Source organism: Taeniopygia guttata, chromosome 1A, assembly GCF_048771995.1.
Source record: "Taeniopygia guttata chromosome 1A, bTaeGut7.mat, whole genome shotgun sequence".
In the NCBI taxonomy this organism is placed as follows: Eukaryota; Metazoa; Chordata; class Aves; order Passeriformes; family Estrildidae; genus Taeniopygia; species Taeniopygia guttata.
In genome coordinates this window covers 15,630,656-15,646,906 of record NC_133025.1, presented here as the reverse complement: position 1 = coordinate 15,646,906, position 16,251 = coordinate 15,630,656, and the positions used below count along the sequence as shown (strand labels likewise).

The 16,251-nt window shown below is 39.1% G+C and overlaps 1 protein-coding gene across 2 annotated transcripts in view; it reads right to left on the bottom strand.

Moving 5' to 3' along the window:
• TBC1D22A (TBC1 domain family member 22A) overlaps positions 1–16,251 on the bottom strand; it is a 150,279-nt gene that overhangs the window by 115,262 nt on the left and 18,766 nt on the right. For both annotated transcript variants that reach the window (XM_002187308.7, XM_072920292.1), the window contains exons 5-6: positions 4,341–4,411; positions 91–219 (exon numbers count right to left, since the gene is read on the bottom strand). In XM_002187308.7, coding sequence (XP_002187344.5) covers positions 91–219; positions 4,341–4,411 — 200 coding nt within the window. The remainder of the gene's footprint in view (positions 1–90; positions 220–4,340; positions 4,412–16,251) is intronic.

The following is a 16,251-nucleotide window of genomic DNA, read 5'->3' as shown; positions in this document are numbered from 1 at the left end:
AGAAAAAAACAGGCGCAAAGTTCAAAAGTAATCTTTAAGTCCTTTAGCAAGTGTTCTGTAGATAAAACTCAATTCAATCAGGTGTTCTACCTGTCTGTAGGTATCTTGGTGGTTTTCATCATTTCTGGAATCATAGTATTGTTCAACAAATGCAAAATACTCTTTGCGTTTTCTTTGTAAAGTGCTTTCTCTTCGGTCCACATTTGCAGGAAGATAGCCCTGAAAACACAGTGAAATTATAAAGATATTATTCTTGGCCTTACAAAAAGCATCTCTGGCATTTTATTACATGTGACAGGAGATCTAACAAACTGATGCAGTGCCAGGTACTCCCACACAAATCTCAATAATCCTTTACTAAACTATTTTTCTAATTCCTCAAACGCATATAAAAGTTCAGATACAAACACCTTAGAAAAACATCTGCTTTTTTTTCTGCCTTTTCTTTTTTTTCTACAAAATGCAATTTCTCATCAAAAATACTAAGATGGTGCTGATTTTTGAGGAGAAAAGCTTAAATAAATAAGTTCAGGTAAATTTAATAACATGTGAGTTGCTTAATTTCTATGTGGCCAGTATTGGAGCAATTTTATTACATTTTTAAACACTGTGTATTAATTCAATTGCCTTTAAGTAGCAATTATATACATTAGCAAGGGAGGCTTAGATTCAATATTAGGAAAAACTTCTTCACGGAAAGGATTACCAAGCCCTGGGACAGGCTGCCCGAGGAAGTGGCTGAGTCACCACTGGAGGTAGTTAAAAGACACGCAGATGTGGCCCTTAGGGACATGGCTTAGTGGTGGACCTGGCAGAGCTGAGTTTATGGTTGGACTACACAACCTTAAAGGTCCTTTCCAACCTATACAATTCTATGATTCTATAGTAAAATCATTGAAAATGTTCTTCCTGTACACTTTAATTACTTCGTTTATAATGACAACAGAATAAGTGCAAGCCATATTACATTCCAGATATCTTAAGAAGTACTTTCTTTGGCAAAATTAATTCCTTTAAGATATGCAGACTTGTGTTTAATTCCAAGTACTTTAAATCCCACCAGCTTCACTTCTGCCTAAAGACTTTGTCTGACATTTAATATCCTGTCCCAATGTTTTGTGTTAAATATTGAATTTATTCAATAAATTTATTGAATAAAATTCATTTATTCTCAACAGTAGTGTTCCCATTTATTCTCAACAGTAGTGGTTTCTTCCCTGTAGGATATCTTAGTTGGTTGCTCTAGAAAATAATTTATTTTTGAAATCAAATGTGATTGTTTGAAGCACACCGATACTTTCTCAGCAAGTCTTTTTGCCATTATTCAGTTTCAAAGACTGAACTAATCTCTCAATTCGACATGTCATGTTTGCTGTTCACTTTACAAATTAGGTTTTATTTTTAAAGGTTGGGAAGGCTTGCAACACATCAGCAGTGAATAAATTGGTGGAGAGTTTAATCCGTTTATTCATTAATTTCCTCCAAAGGCTTTTGCAAACATTTTTAGTTTTGTTATTCAAAACTGAAGAGAGCCTGTGTAGTGCTTCTTGCTGTTTAGGTACAGTGTATTTAACATTTTTGCTACATTTTCAAAATAAATCATGTATTTTTTTCATATATATTGTTACCAGTAGACATGCATAACATCAACAGAGTAATATATTGAAAAATTGTCTTCATCAAACACTTGTTAACATTATTAACATGCTGACTATGTAACAAATATCTCAACTGATCATTTTCTTAAATCAGATTTTTAGAATTCCAATTTCTATGGCAGCTTTACAAATAAGACTATCATCATCTGCCTCAGATACCACCAAGTATACTCCATTCCCTGAAAAAAAATAAGTTTGGGATTTTTAAATACAACTTCTGAATAATTTTGAAACAAATATACTACTAAAACCATAACTATCCTTCAGTTTCTTCAGTTTTCTGTTTGTTTTTTTAGTATTGCAACACATCTTTAATCAAAATATCACTCGATTTTTAGGAACACTTATTTCCACAGGAGCTCCTGGTGACTGTATAGAATCATAAAATGGCTTGTGTTGGAAAGGACCCTAAAGATCATCTAGTTCCAACCCCCCTTCCACTAGACCAGGTTGCTCAGAACTCCATCCAGCCTGGCTTCAAACACTCCCACGGATTACCATCATTACTCCCCCTCACCTGGGACATTAATAGTAGGTAGGTCCCTATTAGGTTGCCACCAGAAAAAAGCATGGTGGAGCTTATGACCACAAAAACTGAAAGCACTTTTCTTTCCCACTTGGCAAAGAAGATGAAAGAAAATGCTGCCTTACAGTATAGAAAAGTCATCTTCGGGTTTCCAAAACGTACTAAATGAGGACCACATAGATAAGAAATCACAGAAGGACTTACCTACAAAAAGCTAAGAATTTTCAAAATATTGCCATTTAGAGGTAGAAAACAAACAAACAAACAAAAAAAGCCAGAGTTTTGTAAATGTCTTACTCAAAAAAGAAAAAATCCACTTAATTGCTAAAGTACAAAAAATGTAATCTGAAAGCAGGTTTTTGCAGAGGTATGGCAAGATGAAATTGCAAATTGAACTGAAATAGATCCTGGAGTTGTTAAAAGTAACAGAACAAGAGAACTCTACACTTAGACATTTTTCTAGACCAGTAATACTAAATTAAAATCAATTTCTGGATTTAAGTTAAAGCTCCTGGAAAGCCTATGCTCTTACAAGAAAGCAAGAGGAGTCAGCTCATTTTATATTTTTATAATTTGCATAACTCCAACTCTCTAAACCCCTGTGTCAGTCTTCTGATTGAAAACTTTAAAAATGCTTATGCTTTAGTTTACTATGTTTCAAAGTCAACTTTGAATTAGCCATAATTTTTCTTACTTTTAGTATTTTAAAACAGACATCCTAAACTTGAAGAGAAAAAAATTGCCTTTTTTACAACCAAAATCACATATAACTTTGGAAACAGAACTAAAATAAATTGTAAGCTCCATGTTTAATTTCAATTACAGCAGGATATTTGAATACCCACCATTAAACTGCATCTGCATTTAGCATTAGAAGGAACTAAGCTGCAAATTTAGTAGAACTCATCAACAAGAAAGACTCTTTCAGTCACTGAAAATCAGTGTCAATCTGAAGTAAATACTTTGCATTCCCTACAGAATTATTCTATAAAAAGCAAAGCTATTTAAGCCTACTCTCTGAAAAATTCAATAGTGCTAAACTGGTGTGTGTATATAATTCAGAATTTTAAACAGTTCTTAAATGCACACAGATTTGCTGAGAAAGTGTCTTTCACAGCCTCTGGAGAGTAGACATCACGAGAGTTCTGCTTCTTTTTAATACAAACATCCTCATAAACTTTTCTCCCAACCACAGGCAGACAAAAAACAGCTAAAATGCTTAACTAGTTGTTATCACAAGCATTATAGCTGAAAAGATAGACATGAAAAATACCTCTATGAAGAATAAACTGTATTTTTGCAGAAGGACCTTTTTAAACATGGCAAACACCAAGATGAAAAAAATCCTGTTCTGTAACACCAAACCCCACCAAACCAAATCACATATTTCCACAAGCTTCTGCCACATGCCCAACTGAAAGACTTCCATGGTACTTCAACCAACCTACTCCCAAGCTACAGCCATTGCAAAATCCTCTGGCCATAGGGAAAAGATCAGTGCTCAGTCAGCCAAAAACTAACGCTATACAAAAGTGATTAGCTTTTTAATGAGGTTGTCTCTGGACTGCCTCACAAGTCTGACATCAGGAGAGCCAATACCACAACTCAGTTGACACAGTGGTTCAGAGTTGTTCATCTTAAAGCACTATAGAAGAATCAGCCAAAAAAACCTGTAGATCCTATCACTTCTTTTCCTCACTACAGTGTTAATCCTTTCTTGCAGTTACTTTAATATGAAGTCAGAATGAAGCCTTTCGTAGGATGCTGATAGTCTTTGCTTCCCCTACTGTGTGTCTATTTTCAAGAAAACTGTTAAGAATGTACTTGTCTTTGAACTTGCCACCATTCCATCAAAACTGGTTGAAAGAAGCCACTGTTATCACAAGCCCTTCTTTCATAGAAAGCCAGGCTGAAAAATAAAGATACAAAGCTGGCATGATTTACTACTACTTCTCATTCTCCTTCTTTCAATTTGATAGATTAATCTTGAAATTGAGTAAAAGAACATAACTTCCATTACAATTCAGCACAAGACACGTTTCCAACCATCACTGATGGATTACGATTCATGCAAAATCATTTGCAATGCTTGAAAAAGCTATTAGTACTAAATGTACTAAATGCAAAGGAAGAATAAAAAAAAAAATACAACTTACTGAAAGAAGCTTCCATGCAATTGGACGAACCCGTTTGGGAATGCCAGACCAACTCAATTTTCGCAATTCATCTATTAAAACACAATGGCTTTATGAGAAGCAAGGAAATTACTACCAATTTACATACACAGATACATTCAAATTAACACAAAGGCGTTCACAACAATGGTCTTCTTAGAAAATCCAGAGAATACAGAAATATAGGGTAATCCTAATGATTTAATAAAATACTGGAAAATTGCTATCCATAGGGACATCTATGGTACTGAGTGTGATAAGGTAACTCTCTGGAGTATTTATCAGCATTAGTTTTTGGTATACATGCCTTATATTGTCACAGTTTGTATTATTCTTCCAAGTATTTCGAGATACATATGAAAGGAATACAGTGTATCAAAGCAGGTAAAGCAGTTGTAATATTATTAAAGTCTACACAAAATAAGGAGCAGCAGCATATGCTTTCAAAAAGCATTAAGAAGTTCACAGTACTTCTGCACACTAAATATGCATGGATAGAGGAAGCATGAAAGCATGCTTATACACATAACCCCAAGAAATTTCACAGTTCACAATATATTTCCCTCTTATCCTTCATTCATGGAGTTAAGAGGCATTGAAAGACTAAAAAAATGACCAAAGGATCAGTAACACTAGAAAAACATGACACTAGTAGAGTTCAGTGTGAACCAAAACCTCAAAGAAACAATGAAAGTAGGTAAGAGTATAAACACAGATTAAGAGATAAATTCAAAAAGTCACAGGCTGGCACAAGTACACTTTATTATCAGTATGCTGTAACTGCAAACAGAAGGATTCAATGAAGAAAAGATGCAATAAGCAACTGAAACAAGTTTAATTTATTGTCATATCCCAGCTGTGATCATCACACACAAGCTGCCAAACAAAAGCCCCAGACAGCAGCTGGTCACATCCCTTAACCCTGCTTCCCATTTTTTGATCTTCTTTCTCCAGCATGCTTCTACTTCTTCTCTCTGCCCCATTTAACAAGCCACTCCAATTATTTCTTCCCTTTATGGTACCAGTTTTGTTACTACTATACCCAAATATGGCATTTCTGAAATGATTATCAAGCACCGCTGGTCTTGTAACACTGCACTTCCCAAAGTGATCTCTAAGTGCTTCTCTCCATAGAATGGCAGTTTGGGCACCTCTCACACAATTCCCCCTTGACTACTTGTGAAATCCAGGCATATCATAGGGTGCCATCTACAACTTGTGTCAGCTTCTCACACTGTGGTTTGTTACATACAGCAATTTCTCACATCACCTACAGTAGTTCTCCACACCCCAATGTGTTTGCTCAGGGAGTTTGCTCAGGGTCCAAGCAGCTTTAGTATTGGCTTGCAGCCCCTACTACTTCTGCAATTCCACCCATGATGTGATTCCAAGTAAATCACCACTAAAACACTACAGTGGAAGTAGCAGTATCACTGGTTATATCTAAAAGCCAGAAAGGCAGGAACTCGTCAGAAGATATAAAGGCAAAGTAAACATGTAATATGAACAAGAGTAGAAAAACTGTATTTTCTATAGCTTATGAACAAAAACAATAAAAAAGAGATAATATCTGCCTTAACTAAGCAATCTACAAATTATATATGTATTTCCCTTCCACCCCAAGGCATGACAATTAGCTCCAGTTGTTTTAATACCAATGAAAGCCCCAAGTTGTCAAAAGCAAAATCTCCAACTGCGCATCTTCCTGCCCCTCTCCTCCTTGTGCAGTGTTTATGAACAAATATGCTTTACTGGGTCTAATCTATTTGTGTCCAGGCTGAATGGAAACCAATCTTGTGCATTAGTTTATTACTTCCTTACACAATCATTTTGCTCAACTTTCAAGTTTTGGCTACCTTTACACATAGCCATAGCATTTGCAAACTATGTAATTAGTATATGAAGAAAATAGAAAATAAATTGTAACTCAGCAACTACTTTTATTATTTTCTAGTAACACAATGGTCCATTCTCAATCCTATACCCCCCAAACCCACTCTAATCTTTCACCTTTCCATATTTTTGCTCCACCCTTAACTCAATAGGAATCCATGCTCAAACATAGGTACCAACCTCTGAAAACAGCACATGTAAAGGAAGAAAAATTATAAAAAAGGAAAATATGCAGATCTACTGTCATAGTCAGAAATATGAAGCATATGATTAATTGAGTGACAGATCATCCCAAATCACCCAGTACAAAAACTTCACTTAACTTTAAGTAACTCATTTAAGGCCAGAGATAGGAAATACAAAAGCACATTGGAACAGAGCTTATTTTCCCTCCCTCTTCTGATGCTATTCTGCAATGAATATACATTTCCTTTTATAGCTTGGGCTATCATGTAATTCCAAACAGTAACACACACTGTGGGAGTGGGTTCAAAAGGACTACTCTTTCTGGAAGGAAATCTCAGCACTGGACAATGAAGTGAAAACCAGACACAAACTATGGGTTTTTTTACAATATAGCACTTACTTCAAACAGATTCTCTATTTATCAATCACGTAATATTTGGGAGTGAATACTTCCCTACATTCTTCCATGCTGAACGCAAATAATTATGATGCTTTGCTACTGACTTATCCTCTCTGGGAGCTCTTTTTACATCCAGATTGTCTGCTGGGCCCACAAAATTTTTGGTGATATGCATTCCCCCAGTATATCTAAGAAAAATCATTTAAAGCTAGTTTTTGTATGTTTCTAAATTGTTTCCCAAACTCTTTTACAAATGCTTCCATTCATTTGGCCTGACAGGATTCATATTCTGCTCTGCTCTCCTTATTTGACACAGAACTTTACCTTTTGGATTGTATTTAATAACCTTCTATTGTATTTAATAACCCCCTCTGCTCTGCTGTCATGCCATCCTTCTGAACTTTCTCAAGGCTTTTGTTTCTGGTTTTGCTTTCATAAGTGGTACAGTAATTGCTTTCAGGACAGAGAACTGTTAGACAGATGACTGCACAACTGAGAGTTAAGTCAATTCCATTACAAACCATTAGCCCTGGCTTTGTGATAGTTATATTTCTTCACACTGACTGCTGTCCTACATCATAGTCTTCCGAAATTCCAGGATCTCAGACTAATCCAAAAAAACGTAGAATTCTGGCCCTAACTTTTCACTGCAGTGAGTTCAACTACTATTTTGCCAGTGACAAAGAGCACTCAGTAAAACTCACAGGGGCTATGCAAGAATTCTTATCAGGTGTAGTAGCAAACCCCAAAAGCACACAGTCTGACCCTTGCATGACACTACTGCTAAAGTATCAATTCACATTATGCTTTCCTGTGATGGCTAATCTCCAAAACAAGAGGAAAAAAAACAAAGGACCCTGCCTTTTCCAACAGCAATTACAACAGCAGGATCCAAGTTGCTCTTGGAAGACTTAGTCTAACTCTACTACAACATAAAATAAAAATGCTTCTGGTGATGAGAAAAAAAAAAACTGAAGCATATACACAAGAGTACCATTTTAGACATACATAAAAGACTGTCAGTGAAGCTAAATTCTAATACTGCTGTTAAAATACATTAATGAAACGTAAACTTTAAGGCATTTAGAGATTTTGAGGAGTTAAGATTTTAGCTAGAAATAAGCCTTACTAGAGTTAATTAAAATAAGAATAATAAATGAGTAGGCCTTGATGAAGTTAGGAGTTAGTAGTTAACTAATAATTAATTGCTTGTCAGCACAATGTTTGGTTAGCTGGGTTTATAATGAAGAATATAGAAACTGATAAATAGCTTTTAGGAACATAAGACAATTGTGGGCCTCCTCTGTTCTGAAACCAATTGAAGACAAGGAATGGGAGTTCTACCAAGAGTTCATTTGTCACATTTGCATTGAAAAGGTAGAAAGGTCAGAACGAGGAAGACTTCATTTACTTCCTCATTTTGGGACCCCTCCCCATAAAAGGGACCACCGACCCATTTCAAGGGACAAACTACGCATGCTTAATAGCTTTTGGAGTGATTAGCATACGAAGCGGGGAATGGGATGTACCAAAGTTATGAATATGCATTTGTATTTTGTATATTCAATACTTGTATGGATAAAAAGACTCTGTAATCACCTGGAAGGTGCGGTGTGTATTTGGGAGCTATCCCGCACGCTGCCCGGCGTCGAATAAACATACACTTTCTAACTTTAAACTGTTAGAGAGTTTTTGTCCGTCACAGTTGGATATCGATACTAGATCAATATCCATATTTCTTTAATAAATCATTTTGGCGAGCCAGCCAGGAGGACTGCTCTCTCTGGCCGTGGGGCCGGTGGGGTCCGGGACCCCTCTGGGCGCCCACCCAGAAATTTCTGGGAAGAGGGATCCTGCGATCTCGCTGACTACCCGGGGAAAGACCAGAACCTGCTGGACTACGGACAAGAGGTATGTTTATATTTGAGGGAAGGTACCTTATTATATAGGCAGTTAAAAAGACACGAGAGACGTCTCGTATTCAAGGTTGGTAGTCTGTGCCTTGTAGAGGAGGCAGCAGCACCAGAAGTTTTGTAGTCTGTGCCTCGTAGAGGAGGCAGCAGCACCAGAAGGTTGGTAGTCTGTGCCTCGTAGAGGAGGCAGCAGCACCAGTTTTATAGTCTGTGTCTCGTAGAGGAGACAGCAGCAAGGTTGGTAGTCTGTGCCTCGTAGAGGAGGCAGCAGTACCAGAGGTTTAGCAGTCTGTGCCTCGTAGAGGAGGCAGCGGCTGTGGTGTTGTGGATTTAGATTGGAGCAGGAGTGGCTCTGATCTCAGTTTGTAATTTGAAAGGTGCACCTTAGTAATCCATAATTTGGGTGGTTAGTCTGGACCTTGGGACGCGAAGCGTCCTGTTGTGACAATTTGGGTTGTGGCCCCAAGCGCTGTATGTGTGTGTTGTAACCGGATCCGTGTTTGTTTAGTGAGTTTGTGATTTTGTGTGTTTAGGCTGTGGAAAACTATTTGAGCATTGTAATTGTTGTGGTTTGTAAGAACTAGTGCTGTGAGCATTATAATTTGTGTGATTTGGCGTGTGTTATTAATTTTTGTAAGTGTTTTTAGGAGCTTTGTGAACCTGAAGTTGTAAGAAGTTTGTGAAATTGTTATTTGCTTTGCAAAGAAATACTGACCTTTGGGAGTGCAGACTGCTTTAAAGTATTTGCATGGTGTTTGGATTGTGTGTATTTGTGTGAATTTGGGCAGCGTGTGCTTTTGACTGTGAAAATTTTATTTTATATGTTGTTGGATAAAAAGCTTTGTAAGTTGAATTTTTGTTTTATAGCTAGAGGGTGAAGTGAAAAACCTAAACTGCTTTTAAGATAGTCCTGGTGATTAAGAGGTCATTTGTCTCCCAGATAACTAGAAGAGAATTCAGGCTCTGTGACCTCAGGATACATTTTTCAACTGCCTAAAAAAATCCCAAGTTTAGTGAGTGAGTGTTTGCTAGTAGTTTATCTTTTCCTCCCCTCCGCTTTTTGTTGAAAGATTTGTGTTGTGTTTTGACTGAAGTTTGTGTGATTTTAGCAAGACCTTGTTTGAACATTTGTTGAATGTGTTTGGAGTTGTGAAAAACTCCAGAGTGGTTTTTTTTTGTGAGCCTAAACTATTAGAATTTAGGTCCTTTTGGAAAAAGAGAAACCTGGTTTTGCAGCTGCGAATACGCAACCGAACTTTGCATTTTGTAACATTTTCAATCAAAGGGTGAAAGAAATCTGGTCAGCAATCCAAAAATTCTTAGAACAGGCTATAGTAGCAGTTCACACAGCTCTCAGTGTAGTGTGGAATCGCGAAATTTTGGTCAAAACTAGACTGATAGTTTGTCAAATTTCCATTTGTCCTTGGTTTACAGTGCGACAGGAGATACGCTTGGCTTTTAACTGCAAACTTGTTACAGTGTATGAAAGTTTGTTTACAGTTTTTAAACAAATTTTAATAGTAATATACCCAGAGCAAAACATAACAGAGGATTTGATTTAATGAGTGATTAATAACTTGCAATTTTGGTTTTTTTCTTTGTTTTTTCTTTTTCCCTTTTCTTTTGTATAACAAGTTTTCCTCAACAGCTGCTGCTCTGAACCTTGTTTTGAAGGGAGAAAAGGTGAAAATTAACTAACAAATTGTTTTATCCCTTTTGTTTGCTAGCATAGCTATATGACCAGGACCGGGAGAAACAGGAACCGAAAGCCTGGGTCAGAAGTATTCCCCTGCCCAAATAAAGATTGTTATTGTAATCCGTGGATTGTATTTCGGTGTGTAGTCTGTCAGGATTTGTGGGTCCGAAAAGGGTACAGGTGGCTAATACCTAAGACTGGAATTTGTGCTTTTTGTCGTTCAAAAGAACAAAAGGCCACCCAGAAAGTTATACGAGTTTTGTTGGTGACTGGTCAAGAGGTTCCTGGTAGCAGTAAAATATTTGAATTGTTAGAAAACGGAGTTTCAGGAACTTTGAAGAAACCAGTGGAAATACTTAGAGTTGAGTGTGGCCAGCATATTTTTGTACCAGAAGAATACCAGGTAAAGCTTAAGAACTGGGATAAGATCAAAAGACGTTTTGAAAAGAAAAACCCTGAACATGGGGGCAAATGAGAGCAAAGAGATTCCTAAGGGAACCCCTTTAGGGTGTATCTTAACACACTGGAAAGCACTGGTAGGCTATGGTGGTAGTGAAACTAAAAGGGAACTTGTTAAATTTTCTACACAGTGGTGGCCACTCTATAGACTTGATGGGGGGTTGAAATGGCCAGCAAATGGTACTTTAGACTATGAGACTTTATTACAGTTAATGCTTTTCCTTAGGCGTGAACAAAAGTGGCAAGAAGTAACTTATGCTGATATGTTTTTCAGTCTTCGAAATCACCCTGAGTGGCAAAGGGATTGTGGGATTAGGCCACCGTCTGATCCACTGGTACTGGCTCTTGAAAAGGATAATAAGGCTAACAAGGAAAAGCTCAAACGGTGTTGCAGCACATGTTCAATAAATCAAAGATGCTCGCACCCAAGTAAAGTGTATGCAACAGAGATCTTAGAACAAGGGACAGTGGAGACACTTTTACCACCACCTAGAAACCAGGAAGGGAGGGGAGTAGAGGAGGGGGTGAGGGAACGAGTGAAATCAGAACCCTCACCAACTTCAGCCTCCCCTAACCTATCCTCTGATTCGTCTACCCTGGAAAAAACAGTAATTAAAGCAAGAGTTTCCCCACCAACTCCTAGATCAGGGGAACCCTCGAGGTTTTATCCACCATTGCCCAGTAGTGATAGTGAATGGGATGAATCTGAACCAAGTCCCAGGCCTTCCCCACAAGGTCCAATAGCATCAAGGACCAGAAGGCAAACCAGAATGAACCCACCCCCACAAACAACTAGAAAGCAAACTAAAGGAGTCATACAAGCACCCTTAAGGCAAGCTATAGCCTCTGATGGGGAGCCAAGGATAATTAAGGTCCCCTTTTTCTCGATAGATTTAGAGGCTTGAGAAAAGACTGCTAAAGGTTATCGAAATGACCCGATAGGCGTTGCCAAAAGGTTAAAGTTTATGGTTAAGCAGCATTTACCTGATTGGACAGACATGCAGTTACTACTTGATGCTTTAACAGAAACAGAGAAGCAGTTGGTTTTAAAGGTATCCAAGGACTTAGCTGAGGATGCTTGTGTATCAACACAAGAGGATATTAAAGATGTATTTCCTCTTCAGGACCCGATGTGGGATCCCAATGAACCTGATGAATTAGCACAGCTTAAGAGATATCAAGACTTTATAGTGAAAGGACTAGAACGAGCAATTCCTAAGACCATAAACTGGTCAGCTTTGTATGCTGTTAAACAAGGTCCCTCTGAAACACCCTCTGATTTTTTAGATCACCTACGAGACGCGATGCAGCGATACACCACTCTGGACCCTGGATCAGAGGAAGGAATACAACAACTAATAAATTTGTTTTTAGGACAATCCACAGGAGATATCAGGCGGAAACTTCAGAAGATCCGGGGCCCAAACAGCCGAGACTTGGAGACTCTATTAGATGAAGCATGGAGAGTCTTTAGTAACCGGGAGGAAGGACATAAACAAGGGATGAGGAAATTAGTAGCAGTAGCAAGGGGGGAAGGAAAGGAAAGATGTGAGCAAGACCCGCCAAGACAAGGACCACCCCGACTGGGAAAAGATCAATGTGCATTTTGCAGGAAATTTGGACACTGGAAGAACCAGTGCCCAGAACGAAGAAGAGGTGACGAACAAAGAAAAAGCGATCGGGGGGGAGAAAGAGTGGTTGCTCACGCGAAGGAGGACTGAGGAGGACCGGAGGGCCCTACCCTAGGGGACCCTCTGGTTATAGTTAAACTAGGGAATAAAGAAAAGGAAGTAGAATTTTTAGTAGACACAGGGGCAACATTTTCAGTGTTAAATAAGGCCCTAATACCTTTAACAAATGATTATGTTATGGTAAAAGGGGCTACTGGCCAATCTGAGAGAGCATATTTTTGCAAACCGTTAAAATATAAATTGGGAAAGCAATGGGGAATTCACCGGTTTTTATATATGCCTAATGCTCCATCTGCACTTTTGGGCAGGGATCTGCTAGAGCAGCTGGATGCAAAAATAATATTTAAAAATGGAGACATTAGCTTGGAGGTAAAGGACCAACAATACGTGGAGTTGCTGAGCCTAATGTTAATAACCAAAGAACTTAAAACTGTAAGTGAAGAAGAAAAAACTTCAAGAAAATAATGGATCAAGTATTCCCTGGGGTATGGGCTTCTAATATACCAGGGAGAGCAAAGAATGCAGTACCTATACAAATCAAGCTTAAGGAGGGGGAACGGGCAGTAAGGGTTAAACAATACCCCCTGAAGAAAGAAGATAGAGAAGGGATTAGCCCAATTATAGAAAACTTTTTGCAAATAGGACTGTTAAAAGAGTGTCAATCTGATTTTAATACCCCCATTTTGCCAGTAAAGAAGCCTGATGGGTCATACAGGTTAGTACAAGATTTAAGGGCTGTTAACAGGGTAACTGAAGACTTGTACCCAGTAGTTGCTAACCCTTATACCTTGTTAACTCGTTTAACACCTGAACTAACATGGTTTACCGTTTTAGATTTAAAGGATGCTTTCTTTTGCCTCCCTCTCCACGAAGCCAGCCAGAAAATTTTCGCATTTGAATGGGAGAACCCCAAAACTGGACGGAGGAACCAGCTCACATGGTGTGTATTACCACAGGGATACAAGAACTCTCCTACTATATTTGGGGAACAGCTTGCCAAGGATTTAGAATCTTGGGAACCTCCACCAGGAGAAGGACAGTTGCTTCAGTATGTGGATGATCTCCTGATAGCCACCCAGACCCAGGAAACATGTGTAGATTGGACGGTAAGCCTCCTAAACTTTTTGGGCCTGCAGGAGTATCGAGTATCCCAGAAGAAGGCCCAGATAGTGAGGCAAACAGTCATTTACCTGGGTTATGAAGTGAGTGCTGGACAAAGGACCTTGGGCCAAGATCGCAAAGAAGCAATATGTCAGACCCCGAGACCTCAAACAGTGAAAGAACTGAGAACCTTTTTAGGCATGACAGGGTGGTGCAGACTATGGATTTATAACTATGGGTTACTTGTTAAACCTCTGTATGCCCTGATCACAGAAGAGAGCAGAGATCTCCAGTGGACAAAGGAAGCAACCCAAGCCTTCGACCAACTAAAGAAGGCTCTCATGTCAGCTCCAGCCTTAGGACTCCCAGACGTAAGTAAACCATTTTTCCTGTTTTCCCATGAAAAACAAGGGATCGCCTTGGGAATACTAGCACAGAACTTAGGCCCGTACCGGAGAGCAGTGGCTTATCTCTCCAAACAGCTGGATACGGCAGCTAAAGGATGGCCAGGGTGTCTCAGAGCCGTTGCAGCAGTGGCAGTGAACATCCAAGAAGCACGCAAATTCACCCTGGGCCAGAAGATGACTGTGCTAGTATCTCACACAGTGTCTGCAGTCCTTGAGGCAAAAGAGAGACATTGGCTCTCTCCACAGAGGTTTCTAAAGTACCAAGCTATACTAGTGGAACAGGATGATATTGAAATTGTGGTAACTAACATTGTGAATCCAGCTTCCTTTCTCAGCGGGAGTATGGGAGAACCAGTGATCCATGACTGTCTGGAGACCATTGAAGCCACCTACTCCAGCCGTCCAGATCTGAAAGACATCCCACTCGAAGGTGCTGAGACTTGGTTTACTGATGGAAGCAGCTATGTCATCAGTGGAAAAAGGCATGCTGGGTATGCGGTTACCACAAGCAGAGAGGTAATAGAGTCTGGACCGTTATCAGCAAACACCTCTGCACAGAAGGCTGAAATAATTGCCTTAACTCGAGCCTTAGAGTTGGCAAAAGGAAGAGAGATTAACATTTACACAGACTCAAGGTATGCATTTGGGGTAGTTCATGCACATGGAGCCATTTGGAAAGAGAGAAGACTGTTGAATTCGCAAGGGAAGAATATTAAACATTCACAAGAAATACTGAGACTACTAGATGCAGTGCAGCTACCTGAGAAGGTAGCCATCATGCACATTAAGGCACACCAAAAAGTGAGCTCTGAATTGGAAGAGGGGAATATGCTGGCGGACAGAGAGGCAAAAGACGCAGCCAAAGGTGAGGTATTTGAGGAGACAGTGGAAGCAACATTAATCCCAGATGGAAAGATTTCTATTGAAGGTAAGCCTGTGTACAATAAAAAGGATAAGAAACTTATTAAGGCAGAAAAAGCAAATTTTAATCAAGAAGGATGGGCTATAACAGAGGAAGGGAGACTTGTGGTGCCCTCCTATTTGTTGTGGACATTAGTGCAAAAAGAGCATGAAAAAACACACTGGGGAATAGATGCCCTGTATAACCATCTGAAAGGAAAAATTATAGCTAGGAAATTACAGGGCACAATAATACAAGTAACTCGTCAGTGTAGCCTTTGCCTCCGAACTAATCCTAAAAACATCCCAAGGCCTAAAGTTGGACAAATTGGGAAAGGTTGTGGACCTGGGCAACAGTGGCAAATCGATTTTACAGAATTACCTAAGAAGGGGGGATATCGTTATCTCCTAGTATTGACTGATACCTTTTCAGGTTGGCCAGAAGCCTTTTCTACTAGGACTGCTAAAGCACGAGAGGTAACCAAAGCACTGTTGCAAGAAATAATACCGAGGTTTAGAGTTCCAGCCACTATATCCTCAGATAGAGGGCCGCATTTTATCTCCAAAATTGTGCAACAAATTAGCCATCACCTGGGGATAGATTGAGAGTTACATACCCCATATCATCCCCAATCGAGTGGCCAAGTGGAGAAGATGAATCATTTGATTAAACAACAGATTGTAAGGTTGGGACAAGAAGCAAACCTACCTTGGCCCCAAGCTCTCCCATTAGCATTATTGCGAATCCGGACAAAACCAAGAACAAAAGAAAAATTAAGCCCCTTTGAAATATTATATGGGAGACCATATACAGTTCAAGAAGGAATCACACCAACACAGGTAGGGGAAGAAACCCTACATAAATATATAATAGCCCTGAACAAACAATTAAGGGAAATTGAAAAATATGTGGCTGGAGCTCAGACCAGAGAATTAGATGGGCCAGTACATGATGTACAACCTGGGGATTATGTATATGTTAAGTCTTTTGCAGAAAAAAGCCTGGAACCACAGTGGGAAGGACCCTACTTAGTGCTCCTCACTACCTTTACTGCAATCAAGATCAAAGAACAGAAAGCCTGGATCCATCACTCCCGAGTGAAGAAAGTTCCTGAGGGAGTCTGGAAAGTGACACCAGGTGACAACGAGCTGAAGTTGAAGCTCACCTGCAACAGCGAATAAATGGACCTATAGAAATTATGGACATGATGGAGAAAGTCGTAACTATTCTCACTATTGCCACAGTT